The 22715-nt window shown below is 36.0% G+C and overlaps 1 protein-coding gene across 2 annotated transcripts; it reads right to left on the bottom strand.

Moving 5' to 3' along the window:
• Positions 1–1964: 1964 nt before the first annotated feature.
• LOC127874377 (alanine aminotransferase 1-like) lies at positions 1965–22597 on the bottom strand. Of its 2 annotated transcripts, XR_008046851.1 has the most exons (14): positions 22388–22597; positions 21417–21506; positions 21191–21302; positions 20787–20917; positions 19629–19745; positions 17598–17727; positions 16445–16524; positions 14429–14562; positions 13427–13535; positions 11985–12050; positions 7677–7832; positions 5474–5586; positions 5006–5161; positions 1965–3820 (listed from the first exon to the last, which is right to left on the bottom strand). XR_008046851.1 is itself a non-coding variant. In XM_052418654.1 (13 exons), the coding sequence occupies exons 1-13, from the start codon at positions 22580–22582 to the stop codon at positions 3730–3732; spliced, it is 1524 nt and encodes a 507-aa protein (XP_052274614.1). In that variant the 5' UTR covers positions 22583–22597; the 3' UTR covers positions 1965–3729. The 2 variants fall into 2 exon arrangements, 1 of the variants encoding a protein (XP_052274614.1); XM_052418654.1 differs by lacking the exon at positions 5006–5161.
• Positions 22598–22715: the final 118 nt, after the last annotated feature.

Raw genomic sequence — 22715 nt, 5'->3', positions numbered from 1 at the left:
CTTCCCATTAGGTGCATAGCTCCTTGAGAGCATCAACTCACTTTGGAGTCTTGGGCCTGGGTAGAACCAGTACTTGGTGTATTCAGAGATCTCAAGAACACTTCCACAGTGGATATCGAACCCATGACCTTTTGATTGCTAGGCGGGCATCATATCGACCACACCATGACAAAAGGAATAATTGTAATTAAATCTATGTAAAAATGTATTGATATTTATGTTGCTCAAATATTGTTGTTGTTTTTTACAATAATTTTAATGATTACATGTTAAATCATGTTCATGTACATGTAAATGTTTCACGATAATAAATGTTGAGACATGATTGTAATTACCCTTAAAAGCCAGGGCCTATATTCACCAACCAATCCTTAGACACGAGTCTATAAATAAAGAATATTCCTTACACTGAAATATTCACTTGCTTTAATTCAGTTCCATATGATGTGGAATGTAAAACCTCTTATTATATAATTCTTTCTTTAGAACACTTATTTATAGCAATGCAACTTGTGTAACTTCAGCAACATGTGTGGACTATTACCCCTTTCCCACTAAGAACCAAAGTGAAAAACGGCTATGTGCAATCAACATTAAACCACAAATGCCTGCAAATAACTCGCAGTCTGTTCAGGTTTTATGCTGTTTGCTGCTCATTAGTAGTAAATGGTTGGAAATAAAGCCTTTAAAACTTGAATTTAGTAAGAAAGGTATTTGATTAAATTTAACTTTCTAAGGGACTACACAATCGTAAAAAATACATTTCTAAGTGTTTAATGGGTTAAGTATAAGAATGGGTTGGTGAATACAGGGCCTGATCCAGTTACAGCTAGCGTAGTTGATGTGTAAAGTGCTGGATTGCATTACATCTGATTTGTAGCAAAATGCGGTATAAGGAGAACTTATGCTGCCTTGCTATATGAGCTAGTTTTCATAATGATGGGGTAGCTTATGTCTTGGTTTAACCCACCAATGAGATGGATTCATGTTTAACCCACCAATGAGATGTATTCATGTTTAACACACCATTGAGATGGGTTCATGTTTAACACACCGATGAGATGGATTTATGTTTAACCCACCAACGAAATGGTTTAATGTTTTACCCACCAATGAGATGGATTCATGTTTAACCCACCAATGAGATGGAATTATGATTAACCCACCAATCAGATAGATTCATGTTTAACCCACCAATTAGATTGATTCATGTTTAACCCACCAATGCAATGTGTTCACTCATCCAGGAGGGTGGGTTACAGATATATGTATGGCAGTTGTCAGGTATGTGTTCTTAGTATTGGTGAATGGCCTCCAAATTTACGCTTCACTTCAATCAAGAGCAAGAAGGTTAACTGACTGCATACCATGATAAGCCTAAAATACTATTAAAACAATAAAACGTCCCAATATACAAACAAAAAATCAGTCTATATATTCAAAAGGGAGAAAAATGAACATTACGACACCCGACATATGACGTAAGGTAGATAATTATGGGCCAAATCTTGTGGTCTTCTCCTAATATATGTACGGTAACAAATGTCTTGTTTCAAATTATTCTACATTGAGCTTAATGGAATGTTTTCAATTCTATTAATAATTTTTTAGTATATGTTGATTATCACAAATAAATATATTTTGGAATCACGTTAAAGTAAAAATGATCTGTTCAAACTGTAACAATTAAGTTGTCTTTGGCACCCAAATGAAAGCACTGTCATATTGGTATACAGTATATTAAATGGTTTTTACTTCGCATTTTTCACCCATACCCTTACTAAGGATTGTTAAAACTCAGGACCTGGTCAAAACTCGACAGTAGTTGAAAAATAATTATTTTGCAATACATTAATTATCATATTAAATAAGATTCAAGTAATTGTTATTTTACCAACCAAGCATGTATCACCTTTCTATAAATGATCACAAACAAGCATTGAATAAAAGAAACACACACAAAATAATCATTTAATGTAAATTTATTATCCAAAACCTTTAACAATTCAAGGTAAAAACTAGTAGTTGTTTCTCAAAACATGATCATACATGTAGTTAATCAAAAACCCGTACTGATGCGGCTTAAATGTCAAATATAAATGCTTAATTTAGCTGAATTCATTGACAAAATAAATTTTCAATTACAAAAGCACCATCTTTCCAATTTACCAAAGCATATACTCAGCAACTTCCATCTTCTTTACATATGCAATTTCTGTTTAATGATTCATGTATAACATAACCTTGAACACTAAAACATTTTATGAGATTCACTTATTTATAGAATTTTTATATATTGACATTTGTAGACATTAAAATAAAATAAGTGAAACAGGTTTATTGTTTTAAAAAATCTTGTGTTGTTTTTTTCATACTAAGATCAACTACCGGTTATGGTTAAATAGTACTTATTCCTGACAGTAGAAAGGCGCATGGATTTATTTAACCCTTAAAGCGCTGGAGCTGAATTTTAAAGGCCTTTGCAAACAGTTTGGATCCAGATGAGACGCCACAAAACGTGGCGTCTCATCAGGATCCAAACTGTTTGCTATTCTGATAGTATTCTTTGAAAAAAATTGAAGAAAATGCTAATTTTAGAAATTCTGCAGACGACATTTTAGCAGAAGACAAATTACCCAGCATGCAAATTGTTAATTTAACAATAAATATTACTCAGAAAATCTTGACTGATTGCATCCAGGCAGAATGCAACAAGAGCTGTCAAATCTTGACTGATTGCATCCAGGCAGAATGCAACAAGAGCTGTCACCATAGGATGACTTATGCCCCCTATAAACGCTTGATAGAAGTTATGAGCTTTTTTCGAAACCTAAATGCAGATTTCGAAACCTAAACGCGGACTCTTAAGTTCAAGGTCAAGGTCACAGGGGTCAAAATTTGTGTGCGTATGGAAAGTCTTGTCCATATACACATGCATGCCAAATATGAAATTGCTATCTGAAGCGACATAGAAGTTATGAGCATTTTTCAAAACCTAAATGCAAAGTGTGACGAACAGACAGACAGAAGGACAGACAGTCCGATCACTATATGCCCTCCTTCGGGGGCATAAAAATCTAAATACTTTTCAATATACCTGGCAGCATAATAAAAGCTATTTAACTAGTTTACTTAGTATAAAAGCAGAACTAAGAAAGACTTACACAAATACTAATACTGTTAAAGTGTCAAAATACATGATAAAAGTAGCAAAATGTTTGTAGGTGTGATAAAAAAATATTAAAGAACTAGCTATCTACTATTCACAATTCCAATAACAATTTCATTCCACATAAACAGCACTTATAAATGCCAATTTAAATCACGAAATAAAATTACACATCAGTAATAAGTTATAACAGATACAGATACCAAAATCTAAATAGTTTGGTTGCATCCAGTTATAGTATTATTTTTAATACTAAGTATTTTAATTAGGAATCTTGTAAATTCAAGCAAAATTATTATACAGTGCATGGCACAAAAATTAAACAATCCAAAATAAACACAGCTGCACCAAATGAATTTTGAAAATATAATGGTTCAAAGAACTTTATAGATGCATACTGGGGCGATGCCTAAATCCGCCATATTTAGAAGGAATTTTAATTATATTCTAAAAATCTGCCAAACCATTAATTTGCGTTCAACATTTATAATAATATATACTGGTCTCTCAACAACAAAATATATGTTCTTTTTACAAACAAGAAAACTAATTAGTGATGTTTACTGGTACTTCTGTACAAAGTTCTTGTGGAAAACTTTGAACTTGTCCATAAACACTTGAAGCTTTTCAACAGGGGGTAAAATGGTTGTCCTGAAACAAATATAAGAAAAGATAAGATTCCTTTTACTTTCCTTTTATCATTGAAAGGATTGAAATATGGATAACTAAGGTTCTACAGCTCAAACAAACTAACCTTAAACTACTTTACCAAATTATCATTTCTTCCCTTTTGTATAGAAAATATCACCAATAAAAAAAAAATCAACTAATAAGTCTTCAACACGACCAAATAACTATTTGTTTATAAGGGTTTAGTTTGCTTAACACTTAATAATGAAATACAATAGTTTTACACACAAGCCTAGCATTCAGTGTACAAACTGCTTCCCTGATCCACTCACCTGAAGTGGTAAGTGGTGTTCAGTGCATTAACTGCTTCCCTAATCCACTCACCAGAAGTGGTAAGTGGTGTTCAGTGTGCAAACTGCTTCCCTAATCCACTCACCTAAACTGGCAGTGTACAATTAGCTTCTCTGATCCACTCACATGAAGTGGTAAGTGGTGTTCAGTGTACAAACTGCTTCCCTGATTCACTCAACTGAAGTTGTAAGTGGTGTTCAGTGTACTTACTGCTTCCCTGATCCACTCACCTGAAGTGGAAAGTGGTGTTCAGTGTACTGACTGCTCTCCTGATCCACTCACCTGAAGTGGTAAGTGGTGTTCAGTGTTCAAACTGCTTCTCTAATCCACTCACCTAAAGTGGTAAGTGGTGTTCAGTGTACTGACTGCTCTCCTGATCCACTCACCTGAAGTAGTAAGTGGTGTTCAGTGTACTGACTGCTCTCCTGATCTACTCACCTGATGTGGTAAGTGGTGATCAGTGTAAAAACTGCTTCCCTGATCCACTCACCTGAAGTAGTAAGTGGTGTTCAGTGTACTGACTGCTCTCCTGATCCACTCACCTGAAGTAGTAAGTGATGTTCAGTGTACTGACTGCTCTCCTAATCAACTCACCTGAAGTAGTAAGTGGTGTTCAGTGTGCTAACTTCTCTCCTGATCCACTCACCTGAAGTAGTAAGTGGTGTTCAGTGTACTAACTGCTCTCCTGATCCACTCACCTGAAGTAGTAAGTGGTGTTCAGTGTACTGACTGCTCTCCTGATGCACTCACCTGAAGTAGTAAGTGGTGCTCAGTGCATTAACTGCTTCCCTGATCCACTCAACTGAAGTGGTAAGTGGTGTTCAGTGTACTGAATGCTTCCCCTGATCCACTCACCTGAAGTGGTAAGTGGTGTTCAGTGTACTGACTGCTTCCCTGATCCACTCAACTGAAGTTGTAAGTGGTGTTCAGTGTACTAACTGCTTCCCTGATCCACTCTCTTGAAGTGGTAAGTGGCGTTCAGTGTACTAACTGCTTCCCTGATCCACTAACCTGAAGTGGTAAGTGGTGTTCAGTGTAATTACTGCTTCTCTTATCCACTCACCTGAAGTGGTAAGTGGTGTGCAGTGTACTAACTGCTTCCCTGATCCACTCACCTGAAGTGGAAAGTGGTGTTCAGTGTACTCACTGCTTCCCTGATCCACTCACCTGAAGTGGTAATTGGTGTTCAGTGTACTAACTGCTTCCCTGATCCACTTACCTAAAGTGGTAAGTGGTGTTCAGTGTACTAACTGCTTCCCTGATCCACTAACCTTAAGTGGTAAGTGGTGTTCAGTGTACTAACTGCTTCCCTGATCCACTCACCTGAAGTGGTAAGTGCCTTCTCTCTGACCGAACCCTGAGCCAGGCACAACGCAGATACCCGTCTCCTCAAGGAGCTGGGTGCAGTAGAATACATCGGGCTTCATTCCAGCTGCCTAATGTAAGAGGCAGACTTACAATGAAATAAACAATGATAAACTTGGACTGCTTTACAAAAGAACAATTTTTATTCAAGCAGGTATTCACAATCCCTATTACTCATTAGATACTCTTCTGTTTTCGAATATATTTGTTACCATCACTTGTTCTAATCAACAAGAATTAAGCAAGCTATTCACTGTAAGAAGATATGTTTATATGTGTTGTTAAGTTGAAACCTTTTTTTAAGCTTGATTACATTGAAAGCTTTAGGCTTGTTTAAACAAGCTCGAGTCCATTTCCTGGGAGTAGAACCAGTACTTGGTGTCTTTGGGAGATATCAAAGGAACGCTCCCAGTGGGGATTGCATCCAAGCCCTCTGGGTCACTAGGCCGACACAATATCCACTACGCCACAGCCACTTTTAAATGGATTGTTTAGTATCAGGATATGGTCTAAAATATCTGTATCGTGCTCATTCTGATGCTTTTTACCAGCCAAAAGTGTATTATGTAATTGCAGGGCCTGTATTCACCAACTAATTGTTAAGACTTAACAATAAAGACTAGAATTCCAACTAAAAAAATATGTCCAGTGACTGTGTTTGAATATGTACAGGCACTGGTGATAATGTCCCAAACAAAATTATCTGCATGAGCAATGGTGTAGATAGAGACAGTAAATGCCATTTTTACTAAAAATTACAGCAATTCTTGACCTTTCCAATTCAGGGAATGTTTGTCATTTATAATTTCTTTGGTGGAAACAGGCCCTAATCATCTTACAGAGAAATGTGTTAATACAAAATCAAAGTGCATTCAATAGATTTGCATTGACTACAGCTAAACAAAATGTTAATCATAAATTTTTTAAAGTAAAAAATTTGTTGACAAAACGATATGAAGACAGTTATACATAAGACAGTGAGTAAAACATGACTGCAATATTTTCCAGTTAACTAATGATTCAGTGCATACATGTAGTCATAGTTAAAGATTCTTATTCATGAACAGCACAATAACTATTCATTAACAAAAAAAACAAAAAAACATTAACATTAACAACATTAACACACACAAAAATCAATAAGAAAGTACAAAACCTGTGCACAGCAAACCTGAGCACAGCTTTGTAAGATGTAATTATTATTTCATTGTAGATTATGTATTTGATATTCTCCCAATCAAAGTATTCACATTATTCCTATTTTTGTTTATTGGCAAAAAAGTACTTCTCACAACGATATTTATTTGGTAATCAACAACGATTTTATAACAAGATAATTTAAAGCAATTTATTTTAGCTTGATAGCTTGTTTATATTATTCAAAGACAACATCCAAACAAATATCAAAGCTTTGTAGGAAGCATTATTGATATTACACGAAACATGTCTTTTTGTGGTAACAGTGTACAGACAGATGAACGAACCAGCAACCAATGGACAGGCCAATCACTATACTGCATCACAACTTCTTTTAAAACAAGAAACTGTCGGAGATGGGTGATGCTCCCTAAAGGTTTTTTTGTCACACTATATTGCACTATATATTCAGATAAAAGGAAACGTCTTGAGGGGCAAAACTTTGGACAAAATAATACGATGGATGGTTTAGCAACTAAAAAAATTCAAAGGGACATAACTCTCTAAATAAATCATCTAACCAGAACCCACAAATAACATGTGCATCTCCGCAAGGTAGTAAAGCTTCCCATAAAGCTTCATTGAATTCCGGTCATTAGTTGCTGAGAAATAGCCCGGACAGGAATTGCACTATATGTACAGTTAATGGAAAATTTCAAAGGGCCATAACTCTGTGAAAAATCAACCAACCAGAACCGGCTGATAATATGCACATCTCCTCTTGGTAGTGAAGCTTCCCATAAAGTTTAATTGAATTCCAGTCATTAATTGCTGAGAAAAAGCCCGGACAAAAATTGTGCACGGATGGACGGACGCATGGACAGACGAAGCGGCGACTATATGCTGCCCCCCAAAAATTTTGGGGAGCATAATTAAGTCGTTTAACGTGGAAAACTAGAAACAAAAGGCAATCCAGTTATCATATTTGAAACGCATCCACTCTACACTTGTACAAAGAACACACCTCAGCAGCCTTGATAGCTTTCTTTGGCAGTTTTATGTTTGGGAAGGCGTACATGGACCCCTGTACCACATTACATGATATGCCCTCGATGGAGTTGAACGTCTTGGTCACCATCGTTGCCTTTGTTTTCAGCTGACCCAGCACCATATTCTTCTCCTAGAAACACATTTGTGTCGTGTTCTGAGAAAACTGGGCATAATGCATGTGAGTAAAGTGTCGTCCCAAATTAGCCTGTGCAGTCCGCACAGGCTAATCAGGGACGACACTTTCCGCCTATTTGGATTTTTGCTAAGAAGAGACTTCATTTAAACGAAAAATGTCATAAAAGCAGAAAGTGTCATCCCTGATTCGCAGTCCGCACAAGCTAATCAGGGATGCCACTTTCCGCCTAATTTGGATTTTTGCTAAGAAGAGACTTCATTTAAACGAAAAATGTCATAAAATCGGAAAGTGTCGTCCCTGATTAGCCTGTGCAGACTGCACAGGCTAATCTGGGACGACACTTTACGCACATGCATTAAGCCCAGTTTTCTCAGAACAAAACACATTTAAAATCCTGTGTAATTCAATATGAAGAGTGCAAATAACAAGAGGGCCATGATGGCCCTGAATCGCTCACCTGACTCATTAAGATCAGATGAAAACTATGACCTCTATTGTCTACACAATGTTTTTCTATGATTTGACCAAGTGACCTAGTTCCTGACTCTAGATGACCCAAATACAATCCCAATCCAGATTTCATCAAGATAAACATTCTGACCACAGTTCATAAATATTGGATGAAAACTGTGACCTCTATTGTCAACACAAGGTTTTTCTATTTATTTGACCTAGATTTTTACCCCAGATGACCCAAATACAATCCCACCCAGATTTCATCAAGAATTCTGACCAAATTTCATAAAGGTTGGATGAAAACTGTGATCTCTAATGTCTACACAAGGTTTTTCTATTATTTGACCTAGTGACCTAGTTTTTGACCCCAGATGACCCAAATAAAATCCCAACCCAGATTTTATCAAGATAAACATTCTGACCAAATTTCATAAAGATTGGATGAAAACTGTGACCTCTATTGTCTACAGAAGGCTGTTCTATTATTTGACCTAGTGACCTTGTTTTTGACCCCAGATGACCCAAATACAATCCCAAACCGGATTTCATCAAGATAAACATTTTGACCAAATTTCATCAAGATTGGATGCAAACTGTGACCTCTACTGTCTACACAAACAAATTGTTGACAGACGGACGCACGGACACACGCAGGCACGCACAACGGACGCCGGACATCACACGATCACATAAGCTCACCGTGTCACTTCATGACAGGTGACCTAAAAATATGTGTCGGAGATAAACATGAACAGTTGTGGTTAAAATCCCATAGAAACAAGGGCTGTTTGTAAAACATGCATGCCCCCCTATATGGGCTATAAGTTGTAGTAGCAGCCATTGTGTAGATACGTTTTTTGTCACTGTGAATGGTGGTGGTGGTGGTGGTGGTGGTGGTGGTGGTGGTGGTGGTGGTGGTGGTGGTGGTGGTTGTAGTAGTAGTAGTAGTAGTAGTAGTAGTAGTAGTAGTAGTAGTAGTAGTAGTAGTAAAGTAGTTGTAGTAGTAGTAGTAGTAGTAGTAGTAGTAGTAGAAGTAGTAGTAGTAGTAGTAGTAGAAGTAGTAGTAGTAGTAGTAGTAGTAGTAGTAGTAGTAGTAGAAGTAGTAGTAGTAGTAGTAGTAGTAGTGGTAGTAGTAGTAGTAGTAGTGGTAAAGTAGTAGTAGTAGTGGCAGTAGTAGTAGAAGTAGTAATAGTAGACGTGGTGGTGGTGGTGGTGGTGGTGGTGGTGGTGGTGGTGGTAGTAGTAGTAGTAGTAGTAGTAGTAGTAGAAGTACTAGTAGTAGTAGTACTTGTAGTAGTAGTAGAAGTAGTAGTAGTAGTAGTAGTAGTAGTAGTAGTAGTAGTAGTAGTAGTAGTAGTAGTAGTAGTAGTGGTAGTAGTAGTAGAAGTAGTAGTAGTAGTAGAAGTAGTAGTAGTAGCAGTAGTAGTAGTAGTAGTAGTAGTAGTAGTAGTAGTAGTAGTAGTAGTAGCAGCAGCAGCAGTAGCAGAAGCAGTAGCAGCATTACAAGACCAATACTTAAGAATGATCAAATGGGAAAAGGTAACCTAGCACTGGCAGTAAATATGGGGCTCATTTACAGGTCAGATTTGGAATCTCTGCTGTAAAATGAGATTTTGAATGAATTAAAGGGAGGCAAATCTGTAATAAAAAGAACATGCATAAACCGTAGTTGTTTCCCTTGTTTGAACCATGCTAAATCCTTAAAAGTTTGGAAAGAATTTGATGAAAAATTTGGACTTTATTGCATAAACACCATTTTCTCAATTCAAGGGGAGGTAATTCTGTACTTCATGGACCAATAATGCTCATTTTTTGTAGGGTTCGTGTCCTCATTGATATAAAGACACTGTGCAAATTTGGAAAGGATCGGACAAAAAATGTGGAAGATTTTTGAAAGTTTTCACAAAATAGGCAAAAACGAATAAACATGCAAAGTTCAACGAGCTCCTGCGGTCATGTTTTTTGACGAATCAAATTTCTTTGAACAACTTTTTCAGGGGAGCCTTCAAAGGTCATCCCTGTGAAAAATTTTGAAAATCTGAAGAGCGGTTTCTGACAAGAAGATTTTTTAAGGTTTTTACCATATATGGTCATGGCGGCCATCTTGGTTATGTGATCAAATTTTTTTTTTTACAATTCTTTTGTCCCATGACCTAGGGATGCTCCACATGAAATTTAGTTGAAATTGGCTCAATGGTTTAGTAGAAGAAGATGTTTACAAATTGTTTACAGACAGACAGACGGACGGACGGACGGACGCCGGACGGTGAGTGATCACAATAGCTCACCCCGAGCTATCGCTCAGGTGAGCTAAAAAGAGCGTTGGCAAGACAGCAGTGCTTGACTATTCTTTAGCTTTTACATTTTCTGTGAGTCACCAGATATAATAACTGCTAAGGCATATTTGAAATTGAATGTTGTAGTGGAGAAATAGGTAAAACGTAAAGTTAACCTAAAAATGTTTAAATAACAACAATAAATGTGGCCATTTTTATTGAGTGGATACTATTTTCCTATTTTTTGGCAACAGACCTTGACCGATTGGCCTTAAATGCATAACATATATTGATTTGCATGTAAGTTACCAACAGCACAAAACCTCAATCATAGCTCAAGTCATGGAGCAAAAACCATTTTCTATTTTTTTAGCAACAGTGACCTTTACTTTAAAGGCCCCAAATTCAACTAAATGGTATGTTTGCATGCAAGCTACCAACATACAACATTTAAGTGCAGCATGACATCCCAAACTAAGTCATTTAACAGAAAAACTTTATACGAGCCTGTGTGAAAAGGGATTTAAAAGCAGATTGGCCAGTGCAGTCTTTAGAAAAACTTAAGTAAAACTAACAGCTATCAAGCATGACCTTAACCCTTTGAATGCTGGGAAATTTGTCTTCTGCTAAAATTTCGTCTGCTGAATGTCTAAAATTAGCATTTTCTTCGATTTTTTTCATAGAATACTATCAGAATAGCAAACAGTTTGGATCCTGATGAGACGCCACGTTCTGTGGCGTCTCATCTGGATCTAAACTGTTTGCAAAGGCCTTCAAATTCGGTTCCTGCACTGAAAGGGTTAAACCTGCCTGAGGTTGCAGCGATGTAATGGATATGTTGTCCACCTAGCGATCGGGAGGACATGGATTCAATCTCCACTGTGGGAGCCTTCTTTAGATTTTTCCCCCATAGACACCAATTACAGATTCTAGTCCCAGAAAACCAACTCGAGTGTTTCAAATAAGCCTAAGGCTTTCTATGCAATCGAGCTCAAATAAATAGGTTTAACCCTTTCCCCATATGCAGTAAAGTAAAAAATGGCTATGTGCAAACAACATATAACCAGAACAGCCTGCGAGTAACCCATAGTCTGTTCAGGTTTTATGCTGTTTGCTACTCATCGGTATCTATTTGTTGGAAATGAAGCCTTTAAAACTTGAATCTAGTAAGAAAGGTCTTTAATTAAATGTAACTTTCTGAGGAAATACAAATGCGTAAAAATATGTATCTAAGTGGTTATGGTTTAAACTAAACCTGCCTTCTGTGCATCATCTTTATGCTTTTAACATTAAAGTTTAGTTTAGTGAAAATCCAGCAAAATGTATAGGAATATGGGGCGGAGTTTGGAGTAAACTCTGTTGTCCCACACAAAGCAATACATGAGAAAATACAAGGGAGACAAATCTAGTGCACCTTCATGAAAAGTTCATAGGACGGCTCCCCACTCTTTGGAGGATTACAAACAACGTCCATCACGGCCTGGAACCAGAAACAATATGCTATAGAATAATAGCACACAAAGTCAGGTGGCTTATTTATTTCAAGTGCTGATATTGTAAGAAATTATTTTAATTGTTTCATACAAAGTTAACAATATGTATTTATACTACAGTGAAAGCTTGTTATTAAGACCACCTGTAGGACTTTTGCAAAGTGGTCACAATAGCAAGAAGATCTTAATGCTTTTTTTTCATGAATTTTGATGGAAAGATAATACAAGTGGTAAATATTCAATGAACTTTAATATTCTTGCATGCAATATAACAGTAATCAATAAATGCATTGTACAAATATAGTATTTTAATCTTTTCAAACAATCAATTAAACATAATTTTCATCATGATACTGTCCTTTTTGGAAATCTCATACTGTGTTGCATGGTAGGTGTCTTAATTATCCATTTTAATAAAAATATGCTATAGACATCAGTTTTTATATCCATCACAAACAAAACCATTTTACTCAATTATCCTTACTGATAAATTATTGGCCGTCTTTACAATTTAAAGTTTGTACCAAACAATTTCCAATTTACCCATATAAACTCAATCGTGTTAGCTAATTATCAATCACGAATCAAGGGTTGAAAAGAAAACCAAGGGCCCAAAATCACCTTGATGCAAATACTATTGTTGTTAATTGGGCCACCATGACTTCATACACAAACCTGATCAAACTTCAACTGCCAATCAAGAAAGGTGTGAAACGGGTGTCAACTTAGAGCAATTTCATTGAATGGTACTGATAAAAGTGGTTGTAACATCTGTTAGCGGATTGGTCAGATCAATAAAATATTGAAGGAACAAAAGCTGTGTTTGTGAAACACAATGCCACCTACAGTGCCGCTTTGAAGCCATATGTTTGACCTTTGACCTTGAAGGATGACCTTGACCTTTCACCACTCAAAATGTGCAGTTCCATGAGATACACATGCATGCCAAATATCAACTTGCTATCTTCAATATTGTAAAAGTTATGACCAAGGTTAAAGTTTTGGGACACACACATTAAATGACAGACAGACAATGACAGACAGACAGGTCAAAAACAATATACACCCAATCATTCGATCCGGGGGCATAAAAATTCTGGACTGAAAATAGTCATCATCCTGTAAAGTTGGTCTTAATGAAAGGGTGGCCGTTTAGAGAGTTTTTACTGTTATACATATTTTAACATAGGGCCTACTTACTTTCATTGCTGATATTGTGACTGTCAGAAATTATTTCATCTATATGTATACATTAATCAGTCCATACAAAGGTCAGCTTTTATTGCTGATATTGTCAAAAATTATTTCATCTCCATATACATTAATCAGTCTATACAAAGTAAACATGTCAGTGCTTCTTTACCTGTCCAGACACAGATGAGCAGAGCTTGGCTGAGATGGACTTGATCTGAATGGCCTTGACAGCAGGGTCAAGGTTGATCACCTCACAGTAGCCTCCCCTGAACCCACACCTATTTATAGAAATATTTCAATTTCTATTGATAGAAAATCCATGTTACAATGACATTTTATTGAATATATACAGGCACAAGGCTAAAAGGGACTGGTTTAAATATATTTTGAGAATAGTCAATACCATTCAATGATTTAAGACTAAAAAATAATATCAATACAATACGAGAAAATAATAAAGCTGCTCCCTGCAGTAGGGATTTAATCTAGATTCTCTGAATCTAAATTCCAACCCCTCAGTGTCTATTTTGCATTAACGTATAAGGCAGGAGTTTTTTCTCCAGGTTTCATAAACCCATGCTATGAAAAAAGAAGGCAATCAGCATATGCGGTGACATATGGTTCAGAAGATCCTGAGTTTATTCCCCTGTTCGAACTCTTGAGTTCCCAGTTCTGGTTTTACCTGCAAAACGAACTCGAGTCTCCCACTAACACAATTCTTTCTATTTAATTCAAATAAAGCTAAAATAAAACAAACACATCCACATGCATCCATGTATATATTTTTATTTTATCATTTAAAACAAAGATGCCCAGCATGGTTCCTTCAATACTTCTTTTATAGTATACAAAACAGTGGTTTTTTTATATAAAAAATCTACCCACACACACACACACAGTTCTTGAGGGGCCATGTGCTAGCAGTGTTTTGATAACAGGGTTTTCCTTTATAGAGAAACTCATTTTTTTTAATTTAACTTAGATCCAGACTAAAATGTTCACAATTTTAAAGAAGTTAGCTACACAATTTTTCACAACTTTGAAAAATCATGACTCATATTTAATTTTCTCACAGTTTTGACAAGTTTGGGACACGTTTTTCACAAAGTGAGGAGTCAAAGACTTCTTCACAAAGATGGGGAAAAAAGCCTAGGATAATCTTGTTACATACTCTCCCATATATCCCTTGGAGGATGACATGAAGGAGGCCAGCTCCATGCCTCTGTACTCAGGTCCCATCTCCATCAGCACCTTCTTGAATGAGTGGAAGGCAGAGCCCTCCGCATAGATGTTGTGCTGGTACACCTGGGCATTTAAGGCCAAGAAGTCAGATGCTTAAACCCTTTACCACTTAGATACATATTGTGACGCATTTGAAGTACCTTAGAAAGTTGCATTTAATTAAAGAACTTTCTTACTAGATTCAAGTTGTGAAGGCTTCATTTTCAACCCATAGATACTAATGAGCAGCAAACAGCATAACACCTGAACAGACTGAGAGTTACTCACAGGCTGTTCTGGTTTTATGCTGTTTGCACATAGCCATTTCACTTTGTTTCTGAGCGATCAAGGGTTAATAAGCAAGCCCGATAATTTGTTAAATTATTGATAAAAACCTAGAATCTTCAAGCTCCCAGATAGAAAATTGATGGTCAAGGATCAATTATAATCACTTAACAAGTCTTCTTACTAAAAAAAGGTTTAATTATTTTTTTTTTTTTTTAAACAAATTGAATTTTATTACATGTACTTAAATCAAATCAACTTTCAATACCGCAGTTTCGAGAATATAAGATGCACATAAAACTATCATGCAAATATTTCCAAGTATTCATTCAACCATCCATTTTTTTTATTTTTTTTTATAAAGGCTGTTAGTTGACAAAGCAAACATATAAAACTTTTTAATATTTAGTAAAAATATATATATATATATAAGTACAGTTGATATAATGCATGTAATGATAACATTTGAAAACCATTTAAGTGATGAAATAAATATTTTGGAAATGGTGTGAAATCAAATTTGCAGAACAAAGCATACAAAATTCCTCAATTTATAAAAATTGGAAACTGATAAATATTAGGTTTGTTTGATTTATTTTGTGATAATTTGTTAATCCAATGACTTTTTTGTCAGCAATTGTTTTATTTTATATTATATCATGTTTACCAATATTTATAACATAACTTACTGTTCACTGTGTGTTATGACCTGACCATTTATGCAATTCTGAAACGCTCGATTGGTAATTGTTGGCTCAGTTACTACTTAAATGTACCACGGGTACTGAAAATATACTAGAACGTACCCGGGAATTCTAACAATAAAAATGTTGTTGTTGGCTAATTTTTTCAAATTAATTATGTTCATAATCATGTCAATATTTTGTAAAATGCCCTCTACTTTATCGAATAACATACACAAACAAGAGATGTGCTTGTGAAACACAATGCCCCCTACTGCGCCACTTTGAAGCCATATATGCGACTTTTGACCTTAAAGGATGACCTTGACCTTTCACCACTCAAAATGTGCAGCTCCATGAGATACACATGCATGCCAAATATCAAGTTGCTATCTTCAATATTGAAATAGTTATTGCAAAAGTTTAAACAAGGTGAAAGTTTTGGGACAGAATGACAGACAGAAAGGCCAAAAACAATATGACCCCGATCATTCGATTCGGGGGTATAAAAAGCATATTGAGACAGGTTTTGTTCAAAGAGAATTGTGTTTTGTATACCGCAGCGTGTTTTACAACAGCAGATTTTTTTGTGGGATTATAACTCAGGTACAGTCTTAAATGGCCGGGTACATGTTAGAATATTTTTCATACTCCCGGTACATTTAAGTATACATAAGAGTACTTGGGGTGCATTTAAGTAGTACCCAAAACGACAATGGCCAATTGAACCTTCATATTTTCATTTAAAGAGGCATCCGAATATAAGACGCGAGCAAATTTATTTCGCAAAAAATATTGGTAAATCAAACAGCTTTTAATTATTACTTACAAATGTGCAATGAAATTATGGAGCAAGCCCACTTGAAAATTTAGGAAGCATTGGGATCTTAAAAACTATTATCATTATCTAGATAACCAGGTTGATATGAATTATATTAATTATTAAGTTTTTTTCTTCGTTCAAAAGGTAGACTCGAATTTTAGCCCTGCATACAAACCTCATCAGCCATTAAGAAGAGACCCTCCTCCTTAGCAAATCTAATGACTGCCTCAATATTGTCTCTCGACAGAACTTGACCTAAAAAAAAAACAAGCACACATACAGTTTATCTGTGTATGTTTGTCATAATGACTTACTACATTACAGATTATATTATTTCATTAGGAACTAGGAAATAATTTGACTTGATAAATGTTCAGAGAGCACTTACAAAAAATAATGCAAAATATTAAATAAAATTAAATGAAACACTTTTGCAAACCAACCTAAATTACGGACTTTAGACGTTAATATATGCAAAAAATGTATCATAATGATAAACAGTACAATATAAATTAATATTTATACACAAAATCCATTTAATATCAATTAATGGCAAATATTCATCAAAGAACTGCTTTTTAATTAAAGCACATATTATAGTAAATATAACATATAATGCAAACTAACAGGGGTAGAGAAACATTCCAACTTGAAACATTAAGCACAATAAATAAAATTCTTTATAAAAAAAACAACGCTACAAATCTTTTGAATTCTTGATAAAGTAATCCCTTTTACACAAGCTTAAAGAATCCATTATCTAGACTTTAGACTAACATTACAGCACAGTGCTAGGAAAACTTGGCTTTATTCATGTGTTTGAAGTGTTGTCCCAGATTAGCCTGTGTAGGAACTACACTTTTCACTTATAAGAATTTTTCCTTTAAAGGACGTCTCCTTGAAACAAAAATCCAGTTTAGGAGAAAGTGTCGACTCTGATTAGCCTGTGCAGACAGCATGGGCTAATCTGGGACGACACTTCATGCACCTTTTCAGCCCCATTTTCCGAGAGCAAGGCTTATTTGTTCAATTGATTCGTGTTCTGAGAAAACTGGGCATAATACATGTGCTTAAAGTGTTTCCCAGATTAGCCTATTCAGTCCTCACAGGCTAATCTGGGACCACACTTTCCGCTTTTATGACATTTTTCATTTAAATAAAGTATTTTCTTAGCAAAAATCCAATTAAGGCGAAAAGTGTCGTCCCTGATTAGCCTGTGCGGATTGCACAGGCTAATCTGGGATGACAGTTTACGCACATGCATTATGCCCAGATTTATCAGAACGCGACTCAATTATTTAGAGGCAAGACAGTGCGAGCGGTATCACCTGTAGGGTTTCCTGGGTTGATGATCACAATGCCCCTGGGCTTGCATTCTGAACGGGCTTCTTTAATGGCCCGTTTCAGCTCTGGGATGTTCAAAGCCCAAGTGTTTGACTCGTCCAAAAAGTATCCAATCTGCACAAGAAAGAACAGATAAGTTTATTTGCAACTTAATGATGTACAGCTCATCATAAACAAGAGCACTGCATAACGGGTGCCACGCTCAGCTGCAGGTGCAGTTTTGAATAAATGAAAGCTTGTCAGAATTTGTTGTTTTTTTTTTAGGTCACAGTGACCTTGACCTTTGACCTAGTGACCCAATAATGGGTGTGGCATGAAGAACTAATCAAGGTGCAGCTTCATTAAAGTTTCAAAGTTGTTGGTTGAAGCACTTTGATTTTAGAGCCAATGTTCAAAACCTTAACAAAATTTTAAGGTTTTAGCACGACGCGGACGTCGAGCTGGCTATGACAATAACTCAGGTTTTCTCCGAAAACAGCCAGGCTAAAAACAAGCAATAATAAATACACAATACACATGTGTCAAAATAACAAAAAAATGTTTTTGCATATTTTACAAATACATATCAATTGTTGTGAGAATGTTTGATGAAAGGGAAAGCTCTTTCTGTTTTAACAAAAATAAGTTAATGTTTGAAAAGGCCGAAAGATATCATGTTTGAATGTAAGTCACTGCCACTCCATGCAAGTGTTATTATTATTTATTTGAAGCCAGCCAAGGAAGAAGGCAAAATATATTTAGTTCAGGCATATTTATTGTTTCAGAATAAACTAAATAACATTCATATGCAAAGCTAACCATTATAAAATGTTTCATGGATTAAAAGACAATCATCAAGGATGCAGATTTGAGTTCTGTCCCAGGCTGGATTTTACTAGATGAGAATATGCAATATATATCAGGTAAAGGTGAATGTTGTTGAAAAATGAACACTTTTTCAGCTGTTTTTTAACAGTTTTGTTATTTTTATACTTAACATTATAGGACAGTGTTGTTATCACTAAGCGTTATCTCTAGCATTTTTCGCAACATTAAAATGAATTCTTCACAATAAATAGTATGTGAAAAAAAACAACTTGTATCGTCACACATTGATGAGAAATGAATAATGCATTTCATATGCCAAGTTGATATAAAATCCCAAAAAAATTACAGACAAGGGACAAAATTGTCACAAAACCAGGTTTTCATTGTGAAAAAAAAATCTGATAAAGGGAGAAAACTCAAACTGAACTTTTGAAATGAACAAACAAAATTACCCCCCTTTGTAAGTTTGTTTTAAAAAAAAATATATTTTTAGTCATGGCGACCTTGACCTTGGAGATATTGACGTGATTCTTTTGTGCGACACACCGTCCCATGATGGTGAACAAATGTGCCAAATGATTTTAAAATCTCACAATGAATGACATAGTTATGGCCAGGACAAGCTCATTTATGGCCATTTTTGACCTTTGAACTCAAAGTGTGACCTTGACCTTGGAGATATCGACGTAATTATTTCGCGCGACACACCGTCCAATGATGGTGAACAAATGTGCCAAATGATTTTAAAATCTGACAATGAACGACATAGTTATGGCCCGGACAAGCTTCGGAAAACCTGGTTAAAAAACCTGGTTAAAAATGAAATATAATCTTAAGAGAAAAAACACTTTTATATGCATTCTCATTTTGCAGTTTGCTAAGTTAATTTTAGACATTGAATACATTTTCAAGCTGTAACCTTCAGAAATTCTTTCACACAATTGAATAGCAAATAAAAACTTAAATGATCCATATAACTGTTTTCAAGTGCAATACATAGGCCTGCACGGAGAAAACAGCATACAAATAAAAATAAGTATACTAAATCTTATTAAAATTCAATTTTTTTGGTGTCGGACACAAGGTCCAACAGTTTCGGAAATAATACCTGCCCTAATTTAATTTTATCAGAAATGTCCAAGGTCCGACATCTTTCGCATGGGTTGGGTAAAAGTATACCACATGTAATGGTAGGAGTGGGTACTTACTGGGTAAGCGTTATATTCAGCAATGGTGGCGGTGTACAGTGGATATTGTGGGATGGGGATCATGATACCAGCTCTCTCCTTTCCATCCTTAGCGGTCATCAACATCTTCATTATCGTCTGATGTGGCATAGAAATACAATTAAATGCACACAGTTTATTAACACATTTCAAATTAATGCCAAGTTTTATTTTTGCATAAGGAACCATACTAAATTGATATCAAACATAAAAACGACCTTTTTTTAACTCTTTCTGGAACCGAATTTTGAAGGCCTTTGCAAACAGTTTGGATCCAGATGAGACGCCACAGAACGTGGCGTCTCATCAAACTGTTTGCTATTCTGATAGTATTCTTTGAAAAAAAAACGAAGAAAATGCTAATTTTCGAAATTCAGCAGACGACATTTTAGCAGACGACAAATTTCCCAGCATGCAAAGGGATAATAAAAAAAAATTAAGAACCTGCACAAGCTAATCAGGGACATCACTTTCCGCAAAAACTTGATTTTTGTTAAGAAGAGACTTTCTTTTAATGAAAAATATCATAAAAGCAGAAAGTGTTGTCCCTGATTAGCCTATTCAGACTGCACAGGCTCATCTTGGAAGACACTTTACGCACACTCATTAAACCCCCTTTTCACAAAGCATGGTTTATTTTGTCACACCCTCATGCTATGACTGATTTCCCCCATATCATTCTAGGAAAACTGTCCTTTTCAGCATCATAATGATTCTTTTCTCACAGTGGGCCCTAATTATCATATCATAAGCAGTTACCACAATCAGATTCTTTGGCCGAAAAATAAATGCACAAAATATGCAATAACGTCAGAGGTAATAGACAACCAAGCAGATTGATTAGAGTGTTTACTTTTGGCACCTCAAAATGAATGCCATGTGACTGCTGCACACAGGTAAAAACTGGCTTTGAGATTAAAATACAATTGCCGTCAGCCGCTATAGCAAGGTGATGGTTATACTCAGGAGTAATATAGAATGATTTTCTACGAGAGGAATCTAGACTGACCACTGCAGGCAGGTAACTGCTGGTCTCAGGTGACCGTTGGGTCAGGTTTGACTGTATAGCACTCTTGGCATGTTGGGAAAAGACATCACTACGGCATTGTTGTGAAGAGTTCACTATCAGTGTCACACTACCTTAATACTATCACTAGCTCCAGTGCTCAGGAAGATATCATTCGGGTCTGAGGGGTGTCCATCTCTTTCAGCGATGTACTTTGCAATATCCTCTCGGATGACTCTCACACCAGAGCTATCACTGTATGCACCTTAATAAAATACAATACTTAGACATTAGCTCAAGTTTCATATGCAACAAAAGTTATTGGAAAATGTGAAATTCTACTAGAACAAAACAATCAACTATTACAACAAACTATCGCACACTTCATTTCTAGGGTAAATTGCAAATATATGTACAGAAGAAGCAGTTTATATGATATGTATATTGGTACACGAGTACTTTAATGGCATATACTTTAACTATATCATGAAAACAACATTTGAAGTAAAATTGACACTTCATTGTTTAAAAAAATTACCCAAACTTTTTCCTCCACAGCCATCCAAAATTCTTTGAGCCCTCTCTTTAGCATCTGAGGGGTACGTGGGATCCTTCATCAACTTGTCTGGGTCTGTACATAGCGCAACCACCTAAAACGATCATGCATGTAAATGGGCAAACAAGCCTCTGGTTGCTACAGTGAACATTTAAGTCACTTCATTTTTGCAGTTGAATACATTAGTTTACACACTTTCGGTGATTACCTGTCTGATGAATGTTAGTGGCTTCTGGCCTGTAGCATGACAGTCTCCAATATTGGCTCGAATGACTTCTGTAAATGGCTTCTTAACACCCTGAAAATTAAAGTAGTTTAATGTCATAATATATTGTACAATTTTAGTACAAATAGTAGGAAAATTGAAAATAAGTGTAGTGAAATCATTTGGGCAAAAGTCCTTTATTCTTTAACTACCACCAGATTTGGTTGCCTCTCCAGTATACTGAGAGGCCCAATCTACATTTTACTATGCACTCAGTCTCATGCAAATTAAACTTTCAGACATTTAATTTTAAAACTAAACATCCTACAAATTAGCTCACAATAATCTGATTTTGTCTGATCTAAATTTGGGAAAGTCAGCAGGTTTCTTGGTAAAGACAAGACCTTTTGCGTAATAATATTAAGAGCAACAATTTAATTTACGGTAACCAGAATTATGTCTTACTAATCTGGACTAGTGTGATAGTGTTTTCAACTGTTAGTGTTACGAACAAATAAGAACCAGCCATCAGCTTAGCTCAATTAATAAGTGGAAATAGGTAAAAGCCAAGCATATGGTGCACTTATCCTCCAGAGATTTACATAAAGTGCATCAGGAGTGCTTGCAGTTGGGGAGGAGGATTGTACCATGCATGTATATAAACTAGCCGCCCCGTTAAATAAGTTTTCTGGCATTCGTGGGCTTGAAACTGGCACAGGATGCACTTTTCCTGCAAAGGTTATACTTTGTTTATACTTTGGTTTAGTTTAAAACTATTTTTTAAAGCTCAAGTCTGTTTAATGGATAGAATCAGTACTTGGTGTCTGCGGGGGAGATCTGCGGGGAGATCAAAGTGATGATCATACCCGTGACCTCTAAGTACCTAGCCGGATACCACTACACCACTGCAAACTTTTTTAAGTTTATAATGTAATTATTTTAAAATAACCTAACTATTTGCAGTAAAATTTCACCCTTTTCAATTCCTCCTCTATCTCTCCTGCCCTGATGACAATAGGCCCCCTGACTGCATATTCCATCTGCTTGACGTGGGGGTTCATGTTCTCCACTGTCAACACCTTACCCCTGCGTTGCTCGGCACAACCAACCGCAGGCTGCAGCATCTTCCTCAGAGGCTGAACGCTGCGGAATGTTTTTGTCGTCAACATTATGCGGACAGTAGCTTGACTTTCAAAAGATCCGAATCCAACGAAATCGTAAACACTATCCTGGTACTTGTTCTTTTTCTTTAACGACCTTAATTTAGTATTACTAACAGAAGACCAGTCAATATTTAGTTTG

This window comes from Dreissena polymorpha, chromosome 3 (assembly GCF_020536995.1).
Source record: "Dreissena polymorpha isolate Duluth1 chromosome 3, UMN_Dpol_1.0, whole genome shotgun sequence".
Lineage (NCBI taxonomy): Eukaryota > Metazoa > Mollusca > Bivalvia > Myida > Dreissenidae > Dreissena > Dreissena polymorpha.
Note: the sequence above shows the minus strand (reverse complement) of the source record. Positions and strands in the feature narration are given on the sequence as shown.

Coding starts and splice junctions, on each gene's coding strand:
- LOC127874377 (XM_052418654.1), bottom strand. CDS start 22,582: ATGTTGACGACAAAAACATTCCGCAGCGTTCAGCCTCTGAGGAAGATG. Junction 12,051..13,426: donor GCTCATCTGTGTCTGGACAG/GTAAAGAAGCAC, acceptor TTCTGGTTCCAG/GCCGTGATGGACGTTGTTTG. Junction 5,587..7,676: donor AAGCTATCAAGGCTGCTGAG/GTGTGTTCTTTG, acceptor CTCTTACATTAG/GCAGCTGGAATGAAGCCCGA.